The following is a 24,054-nucleotide window of genomic DNA, read 5'->3' as shown; positions in this document are numbered from 1 at the left end:
AACACAGGGTTTTGCAAAGGCAAATGTTGAAAACTATCTTTGCATGTATTTGGAAAAATAAATATAAATATATTTATATGTTATATATATATATAAAAATATATAATATATATATATAAATATAAATTATATATAAAATATTTTAAAAAGATAATTGCTTGAGAGGGGAAAAAGAGTTGGGAAGGGTAAAAATCCACACTTCAGCTGGCCTGTCTTCCCCAAGATCAAAGCGTACAATGAGGGTGATAACAAAAAATTTTTAGAGAAGGCAAATAACTGACCAAAATGGAGCAAGGGTGCCACTTTTAATCCTTTAAATTCTTAGAAGCAGTTTAATGAGGAAACTCATAAGTGCAAAACTCCCATGGGATGAGCCTTGCCCCAAACCCTGATCCAAGGAGAAAATTTGGGATTTTCCTTTGAGAAAGAGTGTGAGGGCATTTAGATTGAGAAAAAAGGGTTATACAATCTTTTAGAGACACCCTGTGACTGATGGCCCCTAAGCCATGCTGTCCCTACCCAGTTTCTAAAATCCATCCAATAAATACCCTTCTGTGATCCATGCTGTGGTTCCGAAGAGACACTCAGATAAGAAAGTTGGAAGGGAAGATTTTACTGAAGACCTCTTTCCTACTAATAAATAGAGGCACCAAAGCAGCCTCTTTTTCAAGTTGCCTCCATCTTTACCCTCTGATCAGGGCATGGTACAGACTAGCTTCACCTGTCTTTAAGAATTCAAGATAGGGCAACTACATATTTACTCCACAAGTAGTCTGATGACTTCCATATGTCAAGTAAGGGCTTCAGTGACAATGACCATACATATGAAAAATAGCCAGTCTGAGCCATCCTGATCATGTATCTGATACCCATCAGATGAATTTCCCAAACCTTTCTGATACTCTCTCCAGCCCCTAAACTGTGCTGCCAGTGGTAGTGATAGTAGCTTTTCTGGCAGAAATTAGGGGGATTCCTGATGAGCAGAGGATAAAATAAAGTTAAACTTAAATTCTTCCTCTGGAAGAGATACCGAATTCATCCTTCCACCTGGGCGATGCCTGCAGATCCGGCTACTCTTCCTTCGGATGGCCTCTTCAACAGGGATCACCCGAGCTGATCGAGCTGCTACAGAAGAGAGATCAAACACAAGGTCAGAGCTGGAAAAGCTGAACTAAACAAGTGTTAGTCACCAAGTCTCAGGGCACACATTGGAAAGAAAAAAGTTCCTTGCAATTCTTTGCTCATCTCCTCTACCTTTCCTTTCTCAAAGGCTCTATCTCTACCCTAATGCTGGAGTAGGGCCAATACTCCACTATTAATAAGTTAAGACTAGAAGCCTATAAAGTCAATTTCAACTTTAATTTTATAATAATATGAAATCCAGTAAAGCAGGGCCTCTATTACTTCCCACCTGATGGGCAAGTATCTGTAGATCTGGCCTTTTGTCTGTAGGAGCTCAACTGTCCATCAACAGCATGTTCATGATCTCAGAAGTAGTAAATGTGGGATCTTTTCAGCCCAAGCTACTGGGTTTCCCATGAGTCCTCCTTCTAGAAGTTACTGTGATGCATTTGAATCCTAGCTCTTCCACTAATGATTCACACGGTGGTGACCTAGAGAGTCATTAGGAGGACTTGATAGAGTAACGCTGGGAGTGACCAGAGAACAGCTCCTGCCCGGCTCACCAGCTTCCATGGCCTTCAGGGCTGCTTTCCGATCCTCCTCCATGCGGGCCCGGTAGTCCCCAAACAGTGACCGCATCACTTGACGTTTCTTGGGCAACTCGGCTCGCTGACTTCGTAGGGTCTTGACCGCTCGAGCAACCTGTTCAGCTAAGAGGAGAGATGGACACTGGTTGATCCTGCCGAGGCCTCTGAACACCTTCCCATAACCTGGGCCAGGCCTCCTGCTGCGTACCTTGCTTTGGGTTGGATTTCTGTGTCTTCAGGCCCAGCTCCAGCTGTTCCACGCACCAGTCCAGCTCCCTCTGCAGCCGCAGCTGTTCGTCCTGCTCCTGTGCATGAGAAATGGGGGGTTTCTCACCCGCAGTCTTATTTCAGTGAGTTAACAAGCAATGATCCACAAGGACGCTGTGCTAGTTCCCGCCCTCCAGGACCTTCGGTTCCAGCCCTGGCAGGCCCTTCCAGCGCTTGTCCCTCCACTCCCACGAGAACATCCCCCACCCTGAAGTTGTACACAGTTGGTAATTGAAGCCCACCCACCCCATCCTCTGATCTTCTGCTGACTGGCAGCCCGGCTAGCTCCTCAGTATCCCGCTTATGGCCCAGCGCGCTCGACCCGGTCCCGGGACGCGGCGGCTGCTTCTTGCCCTTCTTGTTGGCCCCGCGGCCTCCTCCGACAGCCTCCAACTTCCGCTCCGGCCCCTTTAGGCCCTTCGGCCGCGGCGCCTGGAGGAGGGAGATATCAGAAGTCACTGGGAGACCCGAGCATTCGAGAGCTTCCCGCTCAAGTCCGCGCTCCTCCGCTCCGCTTAGCCCAACCCAGCCCAGCGCTCACCGCCATGCGCGCGACCAGTCACCGTGCGTTCTGCAGTCAGTCCCGGGTCCGCCGCGGATTCCCTTCCTCCCGGAAACGCGACTTCGCTATTCAGTTCCGCTGCAACTCCTCTGCTAGTCGCTGGGGCTCCGGGACAGAGAGGTCCAGGAGACACTGCGCGGGGCAGTCTGCGCACAGGAGGGAAAGGGAAGGCGCCCGAACGTTAGCAAGGTAAGACGGCCGTGGCCGCCTTGAGGTCTCTCTGAGGGAGGCGGGCACATGCTCCCAGGACTCATCCATTCCGGCAGCCCTGACTCCCACCACAGTACGGTCCCCGCCTCCGTCCCCGTTCGTTCTTTTTCTCCCTGCGTTAAAATGATCTACCGTCTTTGCAGAAGCACTGTTACCTGTCGAATGGTCGTTTCTTGCTTTAATTTAGTTGACCCCCCAAACTCCCCCGCTCTATTACTATTTCTGCTCGTCTCAACCCCTCTAGTTTCAGTCCTACACTTCTCTACCCTTGGAATAGCACACAAGCACTTCACGTCTCAACATCCCTATTCCTCACTCCTAAATTAGCCTTCCCTCCTCTAATAGCATTCATGCCTGAAACTTCATTTTCCTCTGATTCATTCTTGTTCACTGATCCCTTGTACTTCCCCATTCTTTTATTGCCTCACAGCATCTCTCCCCTCCTTCGCACTTCTCCCCCTTTCACTTTTTAGAATTGTCTCGACTCCATTCTCTTTCTTCTCCCAGCTTCTCAAAGCCTTGCTGTTTTGTTTCCACACTACCACTTTTTTTTTTTTAAACAAGCTGGCATTTTACTGAGCAATAATAAAGCATGGTAAGAGGTAAACAAGAGTTGTCAAATATAAAAAGTACCACTGCATTTCAAAGTCGGAAGTGATGCACCGTTCACCAAATCCAATGGCTTGCCACATTTGGAAAATTACTATCTATTAATTGGTCATTAACATATCTGGAGTTCACATCACTGTTAATTATATTCATTGGATGCTTTCCATTCTATAGGATTCAGGTTAACATTATTCCCAAATCTATAAACACTCTTGTGTAACACCTTAATAGAGTTTTGCCCTAGGATTTCTCCTTGGCCTTTTTACCAACATCCTAGCAGATTCCCCTCATTCCCATTTGTCAGGACTCCTTATGTAGCTTCTTGCAAGATTTCTTTAATTCTAATTCTGATCAGGTCATCACCCAATGATCTGCTAAACCACCCATTCATCTTAACAAAGTCTTCCACAGACTTAGCTCTCTGACTTTATTCCCTTATCTTGTGGGCAAATTCTCTCTGAAGCTCATCTCATTTTCTTCTGCTTCAAAGCTCTTATTCTACTATTCCCATCTTGAGTAGCAGAAACCTTTCATATTTTCTCTAACTACCTGACTCCTACCCAATCTTCAGGACCCAAGGTCAAATATTACTTTTTTTCCCAGACAGTTCTTTCATCTAACCTTGTTAAAGTTATTATACTGTCTGAACCTAACATTAACATTCCTAACTACTTCATGTTTGTTAATCTTTGCTCTCAAGTAAGACCATAACCTCGTAGTACAAGAATCACAGCTGCAAACTCCTCCAGGAGGAAAGCCAGGTTGACTGAAAGGGCCACACCCATGCTTAAGCTTAATTAAAAACAAAATAAGGAACCCAAAACACTCTTAAGGTGCATGTTCATCTCTGTTGTTGATTCAAGAGGGAGGGGACCTAATTGTCAAAGGTCCCAATCAATACTCATCATGATTCATTATGGAGCAAGGAGTGGTAGCAGAAGGATTAGTAGTAGCCATTTTATTTCGGAGAGTAGAAGACTACAGAAGAGATCTTCCTGTGGAGTCCATGTTCAAGTTCAAGACTTTGACTTAGTACTCCTTCAAGTATAAGGTCTAAAAGGGCCAGGAACTTCTGTCTTCTCAGATATTTAAGACACCAAGGAAGCTGCCAACTTCAATGTAGATGCAACATCTAGTGGAGGGCTGAGCAGAGTCCTGTCCTGACTCCTGGCCATTAGCAACTGAGAGTCTTGTCCTGCCACACCAGTTCCCCTGCAATGTATGTGGCTTTGACATTCAGGGAGTCATCGAGGACCACGAAGTCTGCAGACAAAACACGATGGAAATGTCCTTGTGAGGCATCAATCTCCCAGTATGTAGAGGGTTCATAGGATCAATTACTATTGCCCCCCCATGGTTTTCATCTGGCCAAGATAATCTTCACAGCATTTCAGAACTGAGAGGAACTTCAGAGGCTTTGGACTTCAGCCCAACTCATACTTGGGGAAAAAATCCCTTCTACAAAATAACTGACAGGTGCTGCTCAGCCTTTGGTGAAAGACCTTCAGGGGAACCACTGTCTCCTGCAGCAGCCTCTCTCAATTTCAGATAGCTTCCAGAGTTAGGAATTTTTTCCATTTATCTGGTCTAAATTTGCCTTGTTAACCCCACTGTAACCAAGCACAACACCTCTAATCCCTCTTCCAATGCCTTATTTAGTCAACTATCATGTCTCCTCTAAGTCTTTTCTTCAGGCTAGACAACCTTAGTTTCAAATGGTCATCACACTGCCATCTTCACCCAGTATCTCATTTATCACCATTCTTCCTTGAGAATTCAACAGAGGACTATCCCCATCTGACAGATGAGGAAACTGAAGCTTAAAGAGTATGTCAGGTATAACTGATAACACATTTCTTGGTTTCTCAAGAGGTAGGGAAGAAGAAGGAAATAGGAAGAGAATCTGGAACTCAGAATTTTTAAAAATGACAAGATTTTAGAAGTTGTGAAATGTTTAATGAAATATTAACATTATATGTATATATATATACATATGTACACGCACACATGTTTGTTGTGTATGTGCGTAAATTGAGTGAGTTACCCAATATTAAAAGCATAATTTAAACTAACATACACTTAGGATGAATACCCAACACTAGAAACCAGAGTGGGAAGGGAGGAACGCTTCAGAAAGATCCCAGGATATTTACTCTTAAACTATTTTTTAGTCAATAGCAGGAGGGTTTATGCATGAAGGGAAACTTCCATTGTTCTCCCTTAAACACGGCCTGCTCCTGCCTCTCTCCTTTTTCTCTTATTTCTCTTTATGAGCCTCCTAGAAATACCATGGCAACACAGAGCAATAATATCTGGGCCCTTATCCATCTTTCCTGTGAGGGCCTCAATTTCTCATCAGTAAAATAAGATACTGAACTAGTTATTAGGTAGGAAACTCCCTAAATAGTATTAGGGAGAGAAAACATCAGGGAGAAGGACTCAGCCAAGAGAATAGCAAGAACCTTCTGGAGCTGAAAGCTTCTTCCCATTCAAGGAGACAATAGTTGTGATAATAGCTTTTGATTTTCATTATCTGGTTACCAGCTTAATCTCTCAGCACTACTGGCAATAAATTCTAAATTAGCTTTAGCCAATGTTGGTTTCAGGATGGCAAAATAGAAAAATTGGTTTAGTTGATGAGCAGATGTGGTATCCTACATTCAAAAACAGCAGTGAAGATGTTCCAGCTATTGAGGCCAGAAAGGAAGAAGGGAGATTTCATTTTTGAGTCTTGGTATTAGTATCACAGGAAACTGTCTTGAGATCTTAAAGACCTGAGACTACAGGAGAAGGAAGATTGTATCCTTTCACCCCAGAGTGCACTCCACCACATTCCCAAACCCCAGGTACCTGCATCAGAGCCAAAGTCCAAGGTCCCCTTTTGTTTTTCTATCCCTAGCAGCTGGGCTGGGTGCAGGGTTGCAGCCTCAAGCGCCATCTCCACACTGCAACCTGTTGGGCAAGTGATGAGTATGAGCAAACTTCTTTCCTCTGGAACTATTTCTGTGATGCTGCCTTCCAGTTTGGCCAGGATGGCGGATATCTGGCTCCAGGAAGTAGGCAATAAGCAGGAGAGGACAAAGGGGTGTCTTCCCCACTGGAACACATGCGTTTTTCATTCCCTGGCCTAAAAGTTTCCTGTTGTATTCTGTTAACATTGAAAACCTATATGCATCATCCTACTTCTGAAATTAACCAGGCACACCTGCCTGAATAGCCGAGAGAACAGAGCTACAATATTTCACCTAAGGTCTCAGGGACCAAGACCCCCTCAGTTGTTGACTTCCTGAGGCAAACAAACAAGAGCATATTCAGGCCCAGAAGAATAGATCCAGAAATTCAATGGCATTGCAGCCAAAAAGGTTTATCCCCTGATTGGAGGAGGAAGAAAATGCAAAAGTAGAGAGCCACTGGAAGTGCTAAGTCACCCAAATCCCACTTCCCACCTCCACCCCTATATTTAGACTTCTTGGTCTCAGGCTCAAAGAGCATCTATCTTTTTCCCCACTCTGAGGACCTGTGGCATGGAGGAAGTGCCGGACACAAGCATCCAATGGGGCCACACTGCCACAAAGTGTCTTGGTACCTATAGGAAAAGAGACAAGATAGATGGAAACAAAAAGTGAGAGAGAGACATGGATGGAGGTAGTTGAAGGATTCTAGAAAGGGTTGGATTTTAGTGGTAGATGCTACCACTGGTCAGGGTCACTGACCAGAACGAGGTGTTTCATGGGATATTAGAGCTGTTTCAGTTTTATTTTATTTTTCAAGGGGAAGGGAGGAAGTTGACTAGAAATGAGCCATTAAAACATAAATCTCTACCCCCCGCCCTTACCAGCCACACAGCACGTCAACCCATCCACCTCAACATCTTGCTGACCCAATGTGTGTCGACCATTGCCCAAGCCCAGGGCAGGAATAGCATCTGTAACCAGCACAAGCCCTAGAAGAGAGAAAGACCACAGCTTCTGTCACACACTGGGTTCCTGAACTCTGTTTTCCATCCCTGTGGTTCTGGCTTTTTCCTCCCCACCTTTGGGATGGGCGCGGTGTGCAATCCTTAAGGCTGCAGGATTGGTATGGATACCATCTGCGATCATTCCAAAGAACACTTGCCGTCCAGGTGGGATCTGGTCACTAGTCAAAAGACCCACAATGCCAGGATCACGATGATGAAACTGAAAGGACAACAGGGTATGTGGGGGAGGGCCAGAGGCCAAAGGAAGAGGCAGACTGATGGAGTGTTCCAGGCTGCCAGTGTCCCTACCCTGGACGGTGTCTCAGAAACCCTCCCGCATGCTCGCGAGTTCTCTCCCTAACAATAATACTGCTGCTTTTCCTCAAGCATGTCCTGCACCAGAACATGAGACGCCAGAGTTGCCCCAGAGAGAATTAAGAAGAGGTTACTCACAGGTAGCATGGCATTGAAGAGGTGAGTGATAAAAGTGGCTCCATTCTGGACTGCTTCTTCAGCCTCCCTCAAGTGAGACACTGAATGACCTGGGGGAGTGGTTTATAAGAAAAAGCAATTGGTGTTGGCAATTGTGGGGGTCACTTGGAGAAGGGAAAATTCTGATTTTTTGGGGGGAACTTCCAGGTAACAGAAACCTGCTCTCACCCACTGACACACAGATGCCACGGGAAGTGATTTCTCTGATGACCTCATAACTGCGTCTAAGTTCAGGGGCCAGGGTAATTATGGCAACATTGTCCAGGGATCCATATGTTTTCAGCAATTCTTGGAATGCATCAGTCTCAAAGGTGCGAAGATGGGATTCAGGATGTGCCCCCCTTTTCTCATGGCTAATGAATGGTCCTTCCAAATGCACTCCTGAACAACAGAGAAAAGGGATTCAAGGAAGGCTCATTGTAAAGTCCTCTCCCTTTAGCCCTCTACCCCATCTTTCTCCCCAAGTAGGCAGATAAGGAATACAAAAATATGATTGTCAAAGAGCCCTAAAGGTAAAAGATTAGTTACTCACCAAGGATTCCTGCTCCTTGGGAGCTACCGTTTCTCACAATGATCTGAGGAAGGACCTGGAAGAGAAGAGCAACTAAAGCTCTAGAGCATTCTGGATCCTCTTGTCTAAAGCCCAAAGCTGTGTGGCCCAGCTGACTACTTGCACATCCTGGCGCCGAGGATTCCAGCCCAAGCATAGAGCTCAGAGTCCAGAATCAAGCCCATCCCAGAACCCACAGCACAGAGCTCAGAGTCCAGAGTCCGGAGCCCCACCCAGCACCTAGCCCAAAGCCAGGACCCTAAGGACCGCGGCTCAGAACACAGCCCAGAACCCAATACCTTACACATTTCATAGTTTCTCCCTTCTCCCAGGAGAAGAACTGCATGGCTGGTGGGACTAAATGGGCAGGAAAGAATCAGAAAATCAGTGAAGAGAACTCCCGAGGGCCTGAGTCAAGGAACAGGATGGAATTAGATATGAAAGCAAAAGTAGTCACAGAAAGTGAACATCCGGACAGATCCCTACGAAATATGAAGCAATAGCAGGATACAGCAGGAAAACCTGAGGTATAAAAAAGTTCAGGGCACAGGAAAATCAAGCCTAGAAATGGATTGAGTGAATTTTCCTTTCAACTACTCCTTTACAAAAATAGGGCTAAACAGTCTCTACAATATCTAAAAGATGCCACAGGACATTAGGCCTAGGAGTGAGTGATCTTAAAGAATCAGTCCAGCGTCTTCATTCAATAGAAGAGGAAACTTCCCAGAATGAAAATGAGTTATCCAAAGTCACATATCAGGGTGGAAGCAGAAGCAAGCTTCCCCCACCCAACAGCAGTGAGGTGGCTCAGTGGAGAATGAGGGTCCTGAACTCAAAAGACTCAATTTAAATACTGTAAGTGCTGCTGGGCAGGTCACTTCAGCAACCCCTCCTAAAGCTACTGTGAAGATCAAATCAGTTAACATTTGTAAAGCACTCAGCAGAGGACCTGGCACTGCTTTCTCCCTCCCTCCTGGGCTTTCTGGGTGCTGAGGCAGAAGTACCCAGACCACAGGGCAGCAGTGATCTGGGGGTCTCGGTTGGTAGCTCTCAAAGCAAGAGCTGGCCCTAAGGAGAAAGAGCCCACTGGACAAGAAGAACATGTCCTGAGGCCTAAGGAGAAAAGTTATAGCTAAGACTGGAACTACATCTACAAATCTGAATTAAGGAGATGGAGAGAGGAATCTTCTCCAACGTCTCTCCCCCCAAAACGATCTCTCATATCATTACCAGATTAATCCTTCTGTTCAGAATTCTCCAAGGACTACATATCTACAATCTAAAAGCCCAGGATAAATCCACACTCACCTCCTCCCAAGTTTAATCTTTCCTTTATAAACCCTATGTTCTAGTCAGACTGTTCAATACACTTGCTCTCCTCCTCCCCCATCATCATCTCCATATATTTGTATGGCAATTTACCATCACTGTGCGTTAGCCCAAGGTACTCTCCATCCCCAGAATGGCTTCAGCTCCCAATTATACCTTTTAGAGATGTTATAGCTCCCTCAGGACCAGTCTCAAATAAATGGAATACCTCAAATAGAATAGTGAGGGCAGGGACCATACTTTAAGCTCTGTATCTTTATTTGTGTTCATCAGTCATCTACACAACTGAATACATAATAGAACTAAGACCAAGGCAAAGAAATTATGTTAAGTGATATTAAATGCTCTTATATACTTTTTTAAATGGTCAATATGATGCTGCCTTAGAAGTGCTAGTAGGAATGATGTGAACCATATGAAACAACCAGAATCCTGACTTTTATCCAGATTGAAATTGAAATCCAGGAATTCTACACTTAGGTCAGATATCTAGGGAAGTATTAAATACTTAACCATTACAAAGGTTAAGAGAATTAGAATTGGCTAAAAAGCTTAACAGGAAAAGGCAAGAGTATGAAAAGACAGAAAAGTGTCTTCCTTTTTGGAAACTGAGTAGAAACATGAGTAATGACAATAAGTCAAGGGGATGAAGAATTAGGAAGCAAAAGATCCAAATGCCATACAGAGAAGAAATAACACAAAATAGAGAGGCTACAAATAAGAAGACTTTGAACAAGGCAAAGTTCAAGACTTTCTGGATCAAACTAGAAACTCTGGTATTAAAGATAAATCAATGGGCTACCCAAACTTAGGTCTTGTATTATATGTAGACTGCAGGTCTACATGATACTACTTGGGAAGAGTGAAGAAGGACCCCAATCCTCAGGTGATGTTCTATGTCTGAAACTGTACATGGCTTTGGGAAGGTAGTGCACTTGTTTTGCAAAACTTATAAGTGCTCTACAATCTTATAGAACACTATGCCAAGTCTTTACAAATATTTATATCATCTAATGGGGAAAGAGAGTCCTGAAACCATATAGTTAAGTATGGTTGTTTGCTGTTACTGTTCAGTGAGAAAGCACAAGCCTCTCAAAGAAAAGCCAATAAGTAATAAAATTCATCCATACATCTATGGCTCAAGTCAAGAGTCTTCATACCCTGCAAAACCTTCCCAAATCCAAAAGAACCTGTTTCATTACCAAAATAAATAGGAAAAAAGAAAAAGAGTTACTTTTCACTTTGTCTAAGACCTTCAACTTATATTTTCTTGTGTTGGTGATTCTGATGAATTTTTTACTCATTCTCAAAGGCCAAATAAAATACAACTAGTTAGTAGGCGGGTAACTAGCCAGACACAAGAAATGCCTAGACAATAAAAATGGAAGGGGCACCTCAAAAATAATCATGACCATGGTCTTTATGGTAAAAGCTTCAGTTAACGAAAGGGAGTTTCGGCAACATGCCTGAAAATAGGGCCCTAGATTTGAACGCCTCTGAGATTTTAGTATTGCCCAAGAGTTCTTTGGATGAAAAAAAGCAATGACAATACCAAAGGACCCCAGCTTACATACCTTGTGATAAATATCCGGCGGTGAGGTGACCAGAGTTGGACAGAATGAAGTAACCCCGTAAGCCAGGAGATTCTTGGCAACCAAAGCAATCCCTGAACCTACATCTTCACTGGGCAGGGAGAAGTCCACCCCAAATCCACCTGTGGCCAGAGAAAGAAGCTGACGCTCACTACCCCATCCACTCCACCAGTCCCTGGGCTAGAACTTGTATCAGGAGACTGTTCTATCAGTGTAATGGATTAATTTTATCTGTATTCACCTATTGAGTGACCCACAGAAACCAGAGTCCAATAATAATGGAGCAAGACTCCCTATGGGTTAAGGAATTAAGAAGTCAAATGAATTGGCTCTGCAGAAGTTGAGGACTGGCCCACAGCTTAGGGAATATGTCTGAGGGGGGAACTAACAATTGAATAGACAAAGACCATTAGTCAGAAAGATTTAAGGGAAACAAAGCAGATTTCATCCTGGAAGTGAGGGGTTGGGGATTCATTGAAAACGATAAGGCTCTTAAGCCTCCCTGTTGGAAGATGGGAATTGAAGGGACAAATTCAATTGGAAGCTCCCAGTTCTGTGGTAGAAGAGCTGGGGAGTGTACAATTGGGGCTGGGAGAGGAGGGAAGGGAGGGAACTTTTTCCTACCATTTATTTGAACATCAATGAAGCCTGGAGCCAGGATGTGACCCTCACAGTCCCTCTGCTCATCAGCTGATCTCTTCTCTTCAAAAAAAAGCTTCTCTGGATCCAGAATTCGGCCTCCTCGAATCCACAGGTCCTCCCTGAAAGTGCAGAGCTTAAACAAATAGATTGGGAATAAGGGTGATGGGGCCCTCCCCACAAAGAATCCTACCTTTAAGGGGCAACTGGATAATTCACTAGATATGTGAAGTGCAGGCTAGCATTTGAGTAGTCAAGGAAGACTCATAAGCCACATACAAGATTCAAGAAAAGCATAAAGGTATATAGGAAAGAAAAAAAAAATTCTTTAAAGGTTAAACTGTTTATATCCCTACCTGGGAAGATGATACTTGAAACTCTTGAGAACTGTTTTTTACTAGGGCAGTTAGAAAGGGTATATATAGACAGAAGGTATGGATATAAGTTGATTTTGATGTGATGATATTAAAAAAAAAATTAAGGAGTAGAAAAAGGATTGTACTGGGATTAGAGGAATGGGGAGATAAAATTAGGTAAATCACATCATATGAAGAGGCACAAAAGACCTATCACTACAGTAGAGGGAAAGGAGGGATGAACATTGTCTGAAGCTTAGGAGATAAAAACTTATCTTACTCTATAGGAAAGTAAGTGGAAAGAAAAGGGAGGGACTGATAGAAGGGAGGGCAGGTTGAGAGAAGCAGTGATCACAAACAAAACACTGGTGAGGAAGGACAAGGTGGAAAAAGACAAAAAAGTATACACAGGGGAGAAAATGATGTTGAGAAATACAGAGCTGGTAATCAGAATTGTGAATGTGAATGGGATGAACTCTCCCATAAAACAAAAGCGACTATCAGACAGATTAAAAACCAAAATCCTACAATATGTTTACAGTAAACATATATGGAACCTAAAGATGCACACAGAGAGTAAAAGTCTGGAGCAGAATCTATTATGCTTCAGAGGGAAAAAAAAAAGCAGGGGTACAATTCTGATCTTGGGCAAAGCAAAAACAAAACTAGATCTAATTAAACAAAGAAAAAAGCTATATCTTGTTAAAAGGTACCATAAACAATGAAGTAATATCAATACTAAACCAGGTGGTACAGTATCCAAATTCTTAAGTCAAATCTGGCCTCAGACACTTACCTAAGTAACCTAAGTGACTATGGACAAGTCCCTTAACCCCGTTTGCCTCAGTTTCCTCATATATAAAATGAGCTGAAGAAGCAAATGGCAAACCACCCCAGTATCTTTATAAAGAAAACCTCAAGTGGCGTCAGAGTCAGAAAGGAGTCAACAAAAACCTCAGGAAATTCAGCCCTTACTCCCTCAGATTTCCACCTCTCACCAAAACTCAGGAACTCATCCTTCTCCAAAACCTGGTCTCCCTTGAAAACAAAGGGGTCCATTTTCCTTCAGAACAGGATCATCTCTCCCACTCTAGATAGAAGTCCTTTCTCCTTTTCTCGGATCCTATAAGTTCTTCCACGTTCCAACCCTTTCCCAACCCAAAATAAGGAGTCGTTGCCCTTTGGGATTCTAGGAACTTACAAATAACCTCAATTCCCCCCTTCCTAGCTCTCCTGCCCACCTCATGGCTCTATTGCCCCTTGTCCCCCATCTCCAAATTCCCTCCCGGCTACACTGGCCTCTATCCCCTTATCCCCCCTGCTCCCTCTCCCAGCTCCGCACCTGAGCAGCGTGTGTCCGCGCAGAATGCGGCAGTTAGTAAACTGTACGATTCGGGTCTCAGCCCCGACCTTCTGGGGTGGCATCCTGGCCAGGGACACAGGATCGAGGTGGTGCTAGGGAAGGAGATCTCGGCTCCGAGCGAGAGTTCCACCTCCCGCGATCCTCCGCACCCAGAACTGGGGACCCTCCGCCACTGGGTCGCTTCCTCCCGGGCTGTAGGGCCCAGCCTTGTTGTCATGTGATCACTGATCAGCTGACGACACGTGACTAGACTCCAGCAAGCGACCTCGCCCCCTCATAGCCACGCCCATAAACATCCCCTCTAGCGGTCATTCACTGACTTCAGCCGCTCCTTCCGACCCTGACTCAGCCTCAGACCGGTTGAGTCGGGAGAAAGGAGCGCGGGATAGCGGAGGCGGCTCCACCCCACGGGTGGCATGGGGTGCGTATAGCGAATGATCAAGGGTCAGAGCAGGTACATGACTAAGGGCACGAGTGGGGCTGGCGAGTGACCCAAGAGGTCACTGGACTAGGTATGGGCGGTCGTGAGAGCGACGGCAGGTCGGCCCCTCCTCTTCAAACACTAACTGCAAGACTTAAAAGGCTTCTGCAGGAAGCTGTTGTGTGACCAGTCTCTCCCGCTTAGGTTGCGTCTGAAGCCCCCTCCGCCTCTATCCCGGAGCTCCGTCCAAGCCGGAAGTGTCCCGTCCCTCTCCCTCCCCTCCAGCTACCCAACGCTTACCAGCCCCATCTCCAACCCCCAACACCCGCCCATAGATACTGTAGTCTTAACTTTTGAAACCGATAGCTATCTCAGAGTGTTTCCTTTGTAATCTCTGCATTTTATCCTCTTCTTAATATGATTCCGAAAGGGATCCATAAAAGGTCAGATTGCCAAAGGCATCCAAGACCCAGAAAGTGGTGAGGAACCTTGGCAGCAAAGGCTGCCCCACTCATGCACAGATCGACGACACACCACACCAGCCCCTCCAGTCAGATTTTTATTTGGAAACATCACTGTGAGCCCTGGCCCCGTGCTACACAGCACCGCTGGAAACATATGGTCAACATGTTCCCAAGTCATACAGTTTTTACTAACACCAGGACACTACAGCAATTGTGAATTTCAAATTATCACATCCAAGGAATTCTCAGCACTTGACATTTAACCCCACAGTGCAATAATCTACCTATATTTAAGATTAATATATAGCATGGGAAATTGAAAATTCTTGCTCCATAAACGTTATGAACATGTCAAATCTTTATAAATAAACATCCAGTGAAGAGAAAAATGACAATTCTAATTCATCTTTATACACAGAGTACTAACAGCAAATGGGTAAGGGAGATTGAACGGCTGCCTGGCGGAACCCAGGAGGCCTCAGCCTCAGGCAGGCCCAGTCCAGGTGCCATCCAACCTGGTGCGGTGCGACATAGACAGAAGAGTCACTAAGACATTGCGCATTTACAAGACCAACTACCGACTGGACAACTGCACCAAGTGTCAGGCCATTCGTTCTGGAGCGAATTGGGAGGGATGGGGTGGTTCAAGACAGGTCTTTACATCATACTCTGTGGCTGCAGGGAAGTGGGAGTAGGGTAGGGCACTGGGAAGAATGGGAAAACAGGATCTACTTTGTAGAGAGAATGAGGGCCACAATCAGGCCGTACAGGCCGAGCACCTCAGCGAAGATCAGAATCAGGATCATCCCCACGAATAGTCGGGGCTGCTGTGCTGTCCCCCGAACACCAGCATCACCTACAATGCCAATGGCAAAGCCAGCTGCCAGCCCACTCAGGCCCACGCTGAGGCCTGCTCCCAGCTGAAGGAAGCTCCTAGAAAAGTCAAAGGTCAGAAGTCAAAATCTCAAACAGGCTAACTACACACATGCAAAAGGAGAGGGAATATCAAGGGGGGAAAATGCTGACCCGAACATTCCTCCCTTCCTCCACTAGCTCTCCCCAATCCTCCAAAAAATTCCTCAGAGGCCACCCTGGCTAAGTTAATTACTGAATGAATAGGGTCAACAGTCAGAATTGTAAATGTGCACAGTCAGAAAGGGAGCAAGAAAAGGAGAAGGATCTTGTTACTGAGGAGGTATGGGTGCTAGATAGATGATAGATAAGTGCCCTCTAAATTATTCATGAGAATTTCTTCTGTGACCTAAGTCTGAGCAGAAAGAGGCAGGAGGGGAGAGAGTGGGAGGTTCAGGACTGGCACTCACTTGAACAGGGTGATTCCTGGTGTCAGAGAGTTGGCGATGAGAACAGCCACCACCAGACCATAGATAGCGATGATACCAGCCATGACGACGGGAATGATTGACTTCATGATCAGCTCAGGTCGCATAACTGACATGGCTGCAATACCTGTTCCACTTTTTGCTGTACCATAAGCTGCACCAAGAGCTGAGAAAGGAAAGGAGGAAAGCAGTCAATCAACAAACATTTATTAAACCTTTCACTATCCTTAAAAGGTTAAAATTCTAAAAGGGAAGGCCAATATGGGAAAAAGTGCACACAAAGGATACAGTGTAAATGGGAGCTGATCATGGAGAAGGTGTTTGCAGTTTGGAGTGGGAATGATCACTTGTAGTAGGAAGGTTTAAGCAAAGTTTTAAAGGAAGTCAAAAGGGCAAACTAAATTCAAACCCACTTACAGTCTCATGCTTCAAATGAATTATCTGCTCTGCTTCTAGTTTGAGAACTATTAACACTGTCCCCCTCTCCTCCATATACAGTTTTCCATATACAGCTTTCAAGAATGGAAAAAGATGGTCTAAATGTTATAACTCACAGCTATAATTCCTACATCCAAGGGTCAAACTGCATAATAGAGAAAAGGCAAAAATGTGATAGAAATCCCATTCTTCATTGTGGGCCCAAAAGATCAGCATACAAAAAAAAAAAAGCCTTTAGCATCTAAGAAAATAAATATTTCTTTCTTAACTAGTTCTTAATCTGAGACTCATGAAGATGAAATGTTAAAACTATTTTGATAATTGTATAACAACTCTTGCTCTATATACTCATGGAAACACAAACTGTTTTATTATCTGCTTGGTGCCAGCGTCTGATATCCAAAACCTAAGAGAAAAATGGAAAGACTTGTTTCTCTCAAAGATTTTTTTAATAGAAGAAAATGATTAGCTTATCAAGGGAATGTGCATCAAGGAGGAGCAATTTAAAGTTTTACTTCAAAGGTTATACCACCTTAGGCAGATACCACCAAGTTTTTACTAAGTTGAGAGCAAGAAGGGGAGATTGGAAGCTTAGGTGTACAAAGAAGAAAAACTGTAGAAATAAAGAGGAAATACTGGAGACTATTGGGCTTGGATTCAAGATCAAGAAGTTAAAATTTTGTTCTAACAGCTACAGAAACAATTAGATGAATGACAAATGTGAAAAACCAGCAAAGTGGGCTAGTTTTCTTCATTGTAAACTCAGGACCTTAAATATTCACCGTCATTCATGGCTCCTAAGATAGGAAATATAAATCCTTTCTTAGTCCAAAAGTCCAGGTTGCTACCATCTAAAAACCAGCACCGGTTCATCTGGTGAGAGTCCTCTGCGCTAGTTTGGCAAAACTCAAACTCTGCTGTCTTTCTTTCATTCTTCTTCTTTTTTTTTTTTGCTGAGGCAATTGGGGTTAAGTGATTTGTCCAGGGTCACACAGCTAGAAAGTGTTGTGTCTGAGGCCAAATTTGAACTCAGGTCCTCCTGACTTCAGAGCTGGTGCTCTATCCACTGCGCCACCTAGCTGGCATAACTCTCCCTTCTTTCAATCCAAAATGCCTTTTGTCTCATGCCCCACATGGAAGTCCTATTCCAAATTGCACACTGAAAAGACAGAATCCAGGAGAAAGTGACAAACAGTATCAGATATTTCAGATCATAGAAAGCCACTGGTCTGTGGATAAGTGATGTTACCTTGGAGAAAGAAATGTGCATAGAATGGTGAGTAAGAAAGAAAAGATCTGGAAGAAAGTTGAGTATCCAAGAATTTGAGATAAACTGGATAGATGATCTCTAGAGGTCAAAAGATGTACACAATGATGGGATGAGGGAGAAGGGAAAGAAGACTGGCAGGGTGAATAAAGGGAAAATCTCTATGGGCAGAGATACAGAAAAGATATTAAAAAACTGATCATTGGGAGAATAAAAGCAAATCATATACAAATGAAATCTTATTCAAAGAATGCTTCTGCACTTAACTTCAGGTCAAGATGTTAAGAAAGACAAGGAAGTAGCAGAAAATACCAAGAACTCTGGGAAGAGTTGTGGACTGAAGACCAACTTCTATTCTAGATTTACAGTATTGAATACCACAAGGTTTTTGTCAAGAATTCAGACTCAAAGAAAATACTTGCCCTTCTGACTACCAGTCTTAATTTCCAAGTGGCTTCTTTGCTTGGTCAAGTAAAATAGATAATACAGAGTATTACAAAGCAGTATACGACTCCTATTCTACTCTGCTCTCAATCTAGTCTTCACAGGCTGCTTGACTAATCATCCCAACGGATAGCTCTAATCATATTGCCTACATTAAGAACACATTCCCTAATATTACAATAGAAGGTATTCTGGCCCTACCTCAACTCTACCAGGATCTTTTACTGCTCCTTAAAATTCTAAGTTCATTCATGATTTTGTGCTTTCATGCTGCCTATAATATAATATAATCCCTTCTTACATAGTTATACCTTAAAGGACAAAAACCAACTCAAATTCTATCTTTCCCAGATCACTCAAGTCCACAGTGGATTCACTTCTCTGAAGGACTACAGTATTTCTGGTGTTTACTAACTCAAAGATTTGATGCACTGCTTGAGGAAGAGTTAGGCCAAAGTTCTGTATTCTTCCATTTCCAGCTTTTTGAAGATGGATCCTGGGTGACTTAGGTTGATTAATACTAATTAATAATTAATTAATAATTGTAACTAATTAACATGGCATGTATAAGACAGCAAGGAAATTGGCTTTATTTGATGTTTCATGTTGAAGGAGATGACAGTGAACCAGTCTAGCTGTTGAATAAAGTAAGGCTTTGAATATCAGGTTCATGAATTTGAATTCCTATACCAATAAAAACCAGTGATACTCCTGTGTCAGAAGGATACCCAATCCTGTGTCAGTAAGGAAGCCCAATAGAAGGTGTGTATAGCCCAAGAAGATGATGAGGACTTAGTCAAGTTTTCTCTTTTATAAACTAGGAAAAATCGCAATGACAAAATGGTACTGAACAAAAAAAAGGTTAGGAATCTTATAAGCAATCGACAACATAAACACTCAGGACAGCAGATTAAGAGTACAGATAAAGATTTAGAGGACATTTACTCAGATGCAAAATAGTTGAACCATATGAAAATCTGCACCCTACAAGGGAAAGCCCTTGGACAAAGCTTTGAGGAATGGTCAAGTTTTTGAGGGAGACAAAAAATCCAGCAGAAGAAATTTAAAAAGACAGGACAAAGGTTGGAAAACCAGGGGAACTGGGTGATCAGAGTAGGAGTATTGTTTCAATGAAGTGGTTTGCATTAAATGTTACAAAGTCAAGGAAAATGCAAAAAGAAAAAAAAAATCACTGGATTAGGCATTGGTAACCTTGGAAAGAATAGTTTCAGTAAAGTGGTAAGGGTAAAAGTCAGATTGAAAGAGTATTAAAGGAGTAGGCAGGAAGCTTTGAATATCTAAGATGTTAGATTGTTCCTAGATTAGGCAGATTGTAAAATGTTTGTAATTGTTTAAACCAGTAACAATGCAATACCTCCATATATACAGAAAGAACCAGTGCTTAAAAGACCCTGAAGATGTAACAAGATACATGTAAGGGAGTAAGATTCCATAGCATTAGGAAAACCCTAAGGTTTGGGCTTCAAAGTACAGTAGAAAGAAAATGATATTTGAGTTAAAGGACTTGGGTTCAAAGCCTATCTTTGCAGTAGAACCCAACCTATGAAACCTCAAGCACGTAATTTCATTTTTTCTGGATTCCAATTTGCTCCGGATGGTGTCTATCATCTTTCTGAGTCTAAATCTATGATGAGGGAATAAGACTTTCACTTTCCTTCCGTACTGGAGAAAAACATATGTAATAACCACCTCCAATTGCTTTATATTTAGTATTAACTTTTTTCTGTATCCATGTTCTCCCTGCCCTACTCCCAACAGAATGTAAGTTCCTTGAAAATAAACATTTCTCTTTGTCAGGACTTTTAGAGCCTGACATGTTTTAAATAAATGCTCTCTGAATGAACATAGGAAACAGTAGCTGTCTCCTAATTTGTTCACAAGCACACAATAGCCAACATAAGATCTGAGAAGACTAGAATGAACAAAGCGTACCAGCGACCACTTCATTGCATGAATCTAGGCCAGCTAAGAGAAGCTAATGGAGCAAACACAAAATGGAGGATGGCTAAGAATTGAGCAGCTAAAAACCAAGGGGAAGAAGCTCAGGAACACAGATTGTTGGGCCACCACCCATAAAGCTATTGCTAAAGACTGAAGGGTGGGGTTGGAACAATCTTTTGCTTCGGTGGTGGCAGAGACATTTTAAACCAGTGGCTCAGGTTTGTCAGAAGTCAGGACACATTTGCCAAAAAGTCACATACACACTCTATTAGGGTGTCTCTTATTAGCAGCTAATGCATTTAATGTTATGATGTCAAATTACTTGTAGAGTCAATGAAAGGATGGACACATGATTTGGAAATAGCAGAAGTTGCTTCTTAGATTCTGAAGACAATGAGAAATGATTTCCTAAGGCTTTTGCCACAAATTAAACCCCATGTGAAAAGGAAGGAATGACCAGTCAATAGCATTTGACACTGAGACACCACGGAGAGACACACACTTGGACAAGAGACAGGCAACAGGGTGAGCAGAGTATGAGTCAGTATGTGGGAGCTGCTGGAGACCCTAGGAGTTTATGACTGGTTCAGTCCAGGTTTCCACTGATGAGGTATTTACAGTCAGCAGATACTATTTAGTGTTCAAACCCTTCACATACCTATAAACATACTTGAATCAGTCACTAAAGCAGGGCAAGACAGGGCTTGGTTACTGAAGCCAAAATCCAAACCCACTAGATGAGGATAAGACCAGGCAAAACCAGCCAGAGACTGCTGAATAGTAATCAATCTCTTTACTAAACTCTTCATTCTTTATGTGATTCCTTACCCCTGCCCCTCTTTCTTGCTCAAGCCTAGATCAGCAGAACATTTGGTCTTCAGAGGATAAGTATGGAAGGAAGCACCTATAGACCCTGCTAGTCTTCCAAGGATATGTAACTAACTAAAGTGACCTAGTTCTCTCTAGCATTTTCAAGAGAAACAAAGTTTAGCCTTCAAAAACAAAAGGGTATGGGGCCCTGTGACAGCAGTTAAGTTATACCCCTCTCTCTTACTTCTCCATACAACATGACTCAGTGACTTATCTCCACAATCAAAAATAAAATCCTTCACAACCTTGTGCCATTCCTGCCTTGATGCTTTTCAATCCAGTTATATTAATCTCCTTGTTGTTTCTTGAATAAGACCTTCTATCTATCAGATCTAGGCATTCTTACTGGCTGCCTTGCCTTCCTTAAATCCCAGCTAAAACCTCACCTTCTATAGGAAGCCTTTCCCATTTTCTTAATTCTACTGACTTTCCTCTTTTCTCTGTATAGCTTGTCTGTTATTTCATCCAAGAAATTAAGGGCAGCAGGTGGGGGTGGGGGGAGTGACACAAGGAGCCTCAGATCCAGGGTGACTTTGGACATGTCACTTAACCTCTCTGCTTCAGTTTCCTCATCTGTGAAATGAGGATAATAATAGCTACCTCTTAGGGATTTTATGAACATGAAATGACATAGTAATTGTAAAGTGCTTAGTAGTGCCTGGCATATAATATGGATTATAAACATTAGCTGTTATCGTGAGCACCTAGGAAAAAGGAACTGTCTTGCTTTTCTTTGTATCAGGGGTTAAGGTTAATACAATGTCAGGCAGTATTCAGTAAGTGCTCCACAAAAGCTGACTGACAGGTCTCTTTCAGAGCCCCAGAGAATGGTACACACCCAACTTTCAAAAGAATTTGGAAATTATTCTCTTTTAAGAGTGGGGACATCTGGCAGTCATCCATTATTTGGACCCCTTCAGGCAAAACAAAGTAAAAGGTCAAATTCTTCCCATTTACATCTTAGGTAAGAGGACCCCCTAAGGCATTCTTCCTCCATTCCAGTTCAGAGGCATGCTCTGGGTCATATAGCCTCAAGATTACTATTTTTGTTAATCCAATTCAGCAAGTATTTGTTATCAGGTTCTGGGGTACACCAACAAAAACTTAAACAGGGACCAGCTTATTGTAGGAGCTTATATTCTATTTAGAGGAAACATACACAGAAGACAAAATACAAAAATTGAAGGGAAGGGAGGAGAGATTACCTCTAAGGGCAGAAATATGTATATAAATGAAAGTGGGAGATGGAATGAACAGGAATAGCAAGTAGCAAGTGTGGTGGGAATGTACTTGAGTGTGTGAAGAAGGGTAATGTATGATTAATCTTGTGCTAGAATCTGAAGGTTTTTAAAAGCCAAAATTATATTCTACAGGAGAAAAGGGAACTTCTTGAGAAGAATGGGAAGAGCTGAGGATAATTGGAAAGATGGTAGTGCCTCAAAACATTAACAGGGAAGTTTAAAAAAAAAAATCCTTAAGAGGAAATAATGACTTGCTTTGGACATGCTGATGTCTCATAGGCTTTCTGGAGCAATACTAGAATTAGATAAGAGATTTGGGTGGTGAGAACATGGAGTGTAAAGAAAGAACAGGGTTTGAAACATGAATAATAATCCAACAAAGAAAAAAGCAGCCAGATATAAGCAGAATATAATCACAAAAGCTGAGTATTTGATAATAGATAATTGTCAAGGATTGAGGAGTTTCAGTTAAATGATTAGGTCAATTCAAAGAGTAAGGCGATTGAAAAGCACTACAGTTTTTTCCAAGGAAAAACAGGTACAGGAGGCCACAAAGGAAGAAAAAGGCACACCAATTCATGCGGTTTGGGAGACAAGAGCTGCTAGGAATGAGAATTGTCTCAAGCAGCTTAAGGCCCTTGGTCAGCATTTGCAGCAGAATAAGCTCTCTTTACTTGCTCTTTCACACCTCCAAGCTTTTCTAAAATTCCCAAACCATTGTAGTGGGGCAACAGATGACATTCAGGTCAAACCTCCAAAAACACCAAAAGGCCATACTAAAGTGAGACAGACCTCCACGAGACGAGTGAATGCTGTCTTTGGGGCGAATGCCAGCATTTCAGAGGCAAAGACAGGAATGGGTAGAATGATTAATGATCCTCTCTGGACAAAAAGAGCTTCCAGCAGAGAACGAATCTGTGAGCTGCCTGCCCTCCAACCTGTTACACCAGTCGGGCACCCCTGCTCCTCTTCCAGGGATAGGCTCTAGGTGGCCGAGTGGGCCAAGCCTTTTTAATGAGGTCACCCACAGCACCATACTGAAAAAGGTAGGGCTCCAGCATCCCGACATCTCCAGAAGCTAAAATGGCAGCTCCGCAAAACGCAGCTCTCGCCCCTCCCCACCCCAGATCTGCGGGAGTCCGCAGAAGCGCGGAGGGGGGAAGGAGAAGGAGCAGCCGCCCTGCATAGTGCGGGGGATTCGCTGCAGACCCCGAACCCACTGACGGCTAGGAATCACCGGGACCCTCCCGTGTCATCCATCCCCGAGACAAGATACCCACCACAAAGACCCCCGAAAAGGAGGGGAACCCCTCCCCGCAGTCACATGACGTGCCGGGGGGGGGCGCCCCAGCTGGCTGGAGCTTTCGTCAGCCTATGACGTCACCAGGCCTAAGCCCCGGATGGAGAGGCCCGAGACCCCCAAGACCGCGCGTTCTCGACCCCACCCTGCCCTTCTCACCGCTGAAGACCATGGCGGCCGAAGCGCCCATGACAGCGAAGAAGGACGCGTATTCCGGACTCTCAGACATGTCTGCGCGGGGTCGGTAGGCCGGAAGGTAGATGGGGCAAAGGGAGAGAAGCAAGGGCACGGGGTTGGGTAGTGGGTAAAGGACTGGAGGGTGGGCAGGCGGGTGGGACGGCGTGAAATCGAGAGGCACCGGCTCCGCTCCGCGCTGCGATCTAAATACCACCACCGCAGAGCAAAATGGCGGCCGCAATGGCGTCACATGATCTGAAAGCCCTGCCCCTGGTCTGCACCATTTGGCACCTATGGGAGGGGATAGATGGGGTGGGGCTGACCAACCTACGTCCCATCCGGCCATTCTAAGAACGTCACTACAAGCATATATTACTAATTCCTTTTTTGATTGAAACAAGTGTAGATTCCTGGCAGGATTTCTTTTGTTTTTCTATAAGTGCAGTATTGGACTCTATCAGTTCCCCCTTCTGATTTAGATTCAAGTGAGTCCG

The 24,054-nt window shown here is 43.8% G+C and overlaps 3 protein-coding genes across 3 annotated transcripts; all 3 read right to left on the bottom strand.

Annotated features, from left to right (window-relative positions):
• Positions 1 to 256: 256 nt before the first annotated feature.
• Positions 257 to 4,209, bottom strand: C1H8orf33 (chromosome 1 C8orf33 homolog). Its single transcript, XM_051988131.1, has 5 exons — positions 2,518 to 4,209; positions 2,223 to 2,408; positions 1,918 to 2,014; positions 1,686 to 1,832; positions 257 to 1,125 (listed from the first exon to the last, which is right to left on the bottom strand). The coding sequence occupies exons 1-5, from the start codon at positions 2,521 to 2,523 to the stop codon at positions 962 to 964; spliced, it is 600 nt and encodes a 199-aa protein (XP_051844091.1). The 5' UTR covers positions 2,524 to 4,209; the 3' UTR covers positions 257 to 961.
• A 91-nt stretch (positions 4,210 to 4,300) lies between these two features.
• AMDHD2 (amidohydrolase domain containing 2) lies at positions 4,301 to 13,860 on the bottom strand. The gene is made up of 11 exons (XM_051988119.1): positions 13,616 to 13,860; positions 11,903 to 12,039; positions 11,261 to 11,400; positions 8,340 to 8,394; positions 7,976 to 8,188; positions 7,769 to 7,857; positions 7,391 to 7,535; positions 7,193 to 7,300; positions 6,875 to 6,943; positions 6,208 to 6,309; positions 4,301 to 4,620 (listed from the first exon to the last, which is right to left on the bottom strand). The coding sequence occupies exons 1-11, from the start codon at positions 13,696 to 13,698 to the stop codon at positions 4,532 to 4,534; spliced, it is 1,230 nt and encodes a 409-aa protein (XP_051844079.1). The 5' UTR covers positions 13,699 to 13,860; the 3' UTR covers positions 4,301 to 4,531.
• Positions 13,861 to 14,603: 743 nt separating this feature from the next.
• ATP6V0C (ATPase H+ transporting V0 subunit c) lies at positions 14,604 to 23,809 on the bottom strand. Its single transcript, XM_051988145.1, has 3 exons — positions 23,543 to 23,809; positions 15,844 to 16,027; positions 14,604 to 15,454 (listed from the first exon to the last, which is right to left on the bottom strand). The coding sequence occupies exons 1-3, from the start codon at positions 23,610 to 23,612 to the stop codon at positions 15,250 to 15,252; spliced, it is 459 nt and encodes a 152-aa protein (XP_051844105.1). The 5' UTR covers positions 23,613 to 23,809; the 3' UTR covers positions 14,604 to 15,249.
• Positions 23,810 to 24,054: the final 245 nt, after the last annotated feature.

The sequence above is a fragment of the Antechinus flavipes genome, chromosome 1, assembly GCF_016432865.1.
Source record: "Antechinus flavipes isolate AdamAnt ecotype Samford, QLD, Australia chromosome 1, AdamAnt_v2, whole genome shotgun sequence".
NCBI classification, from domain to species: Eukaryota; Metazoa; Chordata; class Mammalia; order Dasyuromorphia; family Dasyuridae; genus Antechinus; species Antechinus flavipes.
Note: the sequence above shows the minus strand (reverse complement) of the source record. Positions and strands in the feature narration are given on the sequence as shown.

Bases quoted from the DNA above. Each gene is read 5' to 3' on its own strand.
- C1H8orf33 (XM_051988131.1), bottom strand. The intron at 2,015-2,222 runs GTGGGTGGGCTT...TCTCATGCACAG, and splicing joins GCAGAAGATCAGAGGATGGG to GAGCAGGACGAACAGCTGCG. The intron at 1,833-1,917 runs GTACGCAGCAGG...CTCTCCTCTTAG, and splicing joins GAAATCCAACCCAAAGCAAG to CTGAACAGGTTGCTCGAGCG.
- AMDHD2 (XM_051988119.1), bottom strand. From the start codon at position 13,698: ATGCCACCCCAGAAGGTCGGGGCTGAGACCCGAATCGTACAGTTTACT. The intron at 8,395-11,260 runs GTATGTAAGCTG...CTTCTCTTCCAG, and splicing joins CGCCGGATATTTATCACAAG to GTCCTTCCTCAGATCATTGT. The intron at 4,621-6,207 runs GTACCTGGGGTT...TTTTGTCTGCAG, and splicing joins GGACTTTGGCTCTGATGCAG to ACTTCGTGGTCCTCGATGAC.
- ATP6V0C (XM_051988145.1), bottom strand. From the start codon at position 23,612: ATGTCTGAGAGTCCGGAATACGCGTCCTTCTTCGCTGTCATGGGCGCT. The intron at 16,028-23,542 runs GTGAGAAGGGCA...TTCCTTTCTCAG, and splicing joins GGCCGCCATGGTCTTCAGCG to CTCTTGGTGCAGCTTATGGT. The intron at 15,455-15,843 runs GTGAGTGCCAGT...TGACTTTTCTAG, and splicing joins CCAGGAATCACCCTGTTCAA to GAGCTTCCTTCAGCTGGGAG.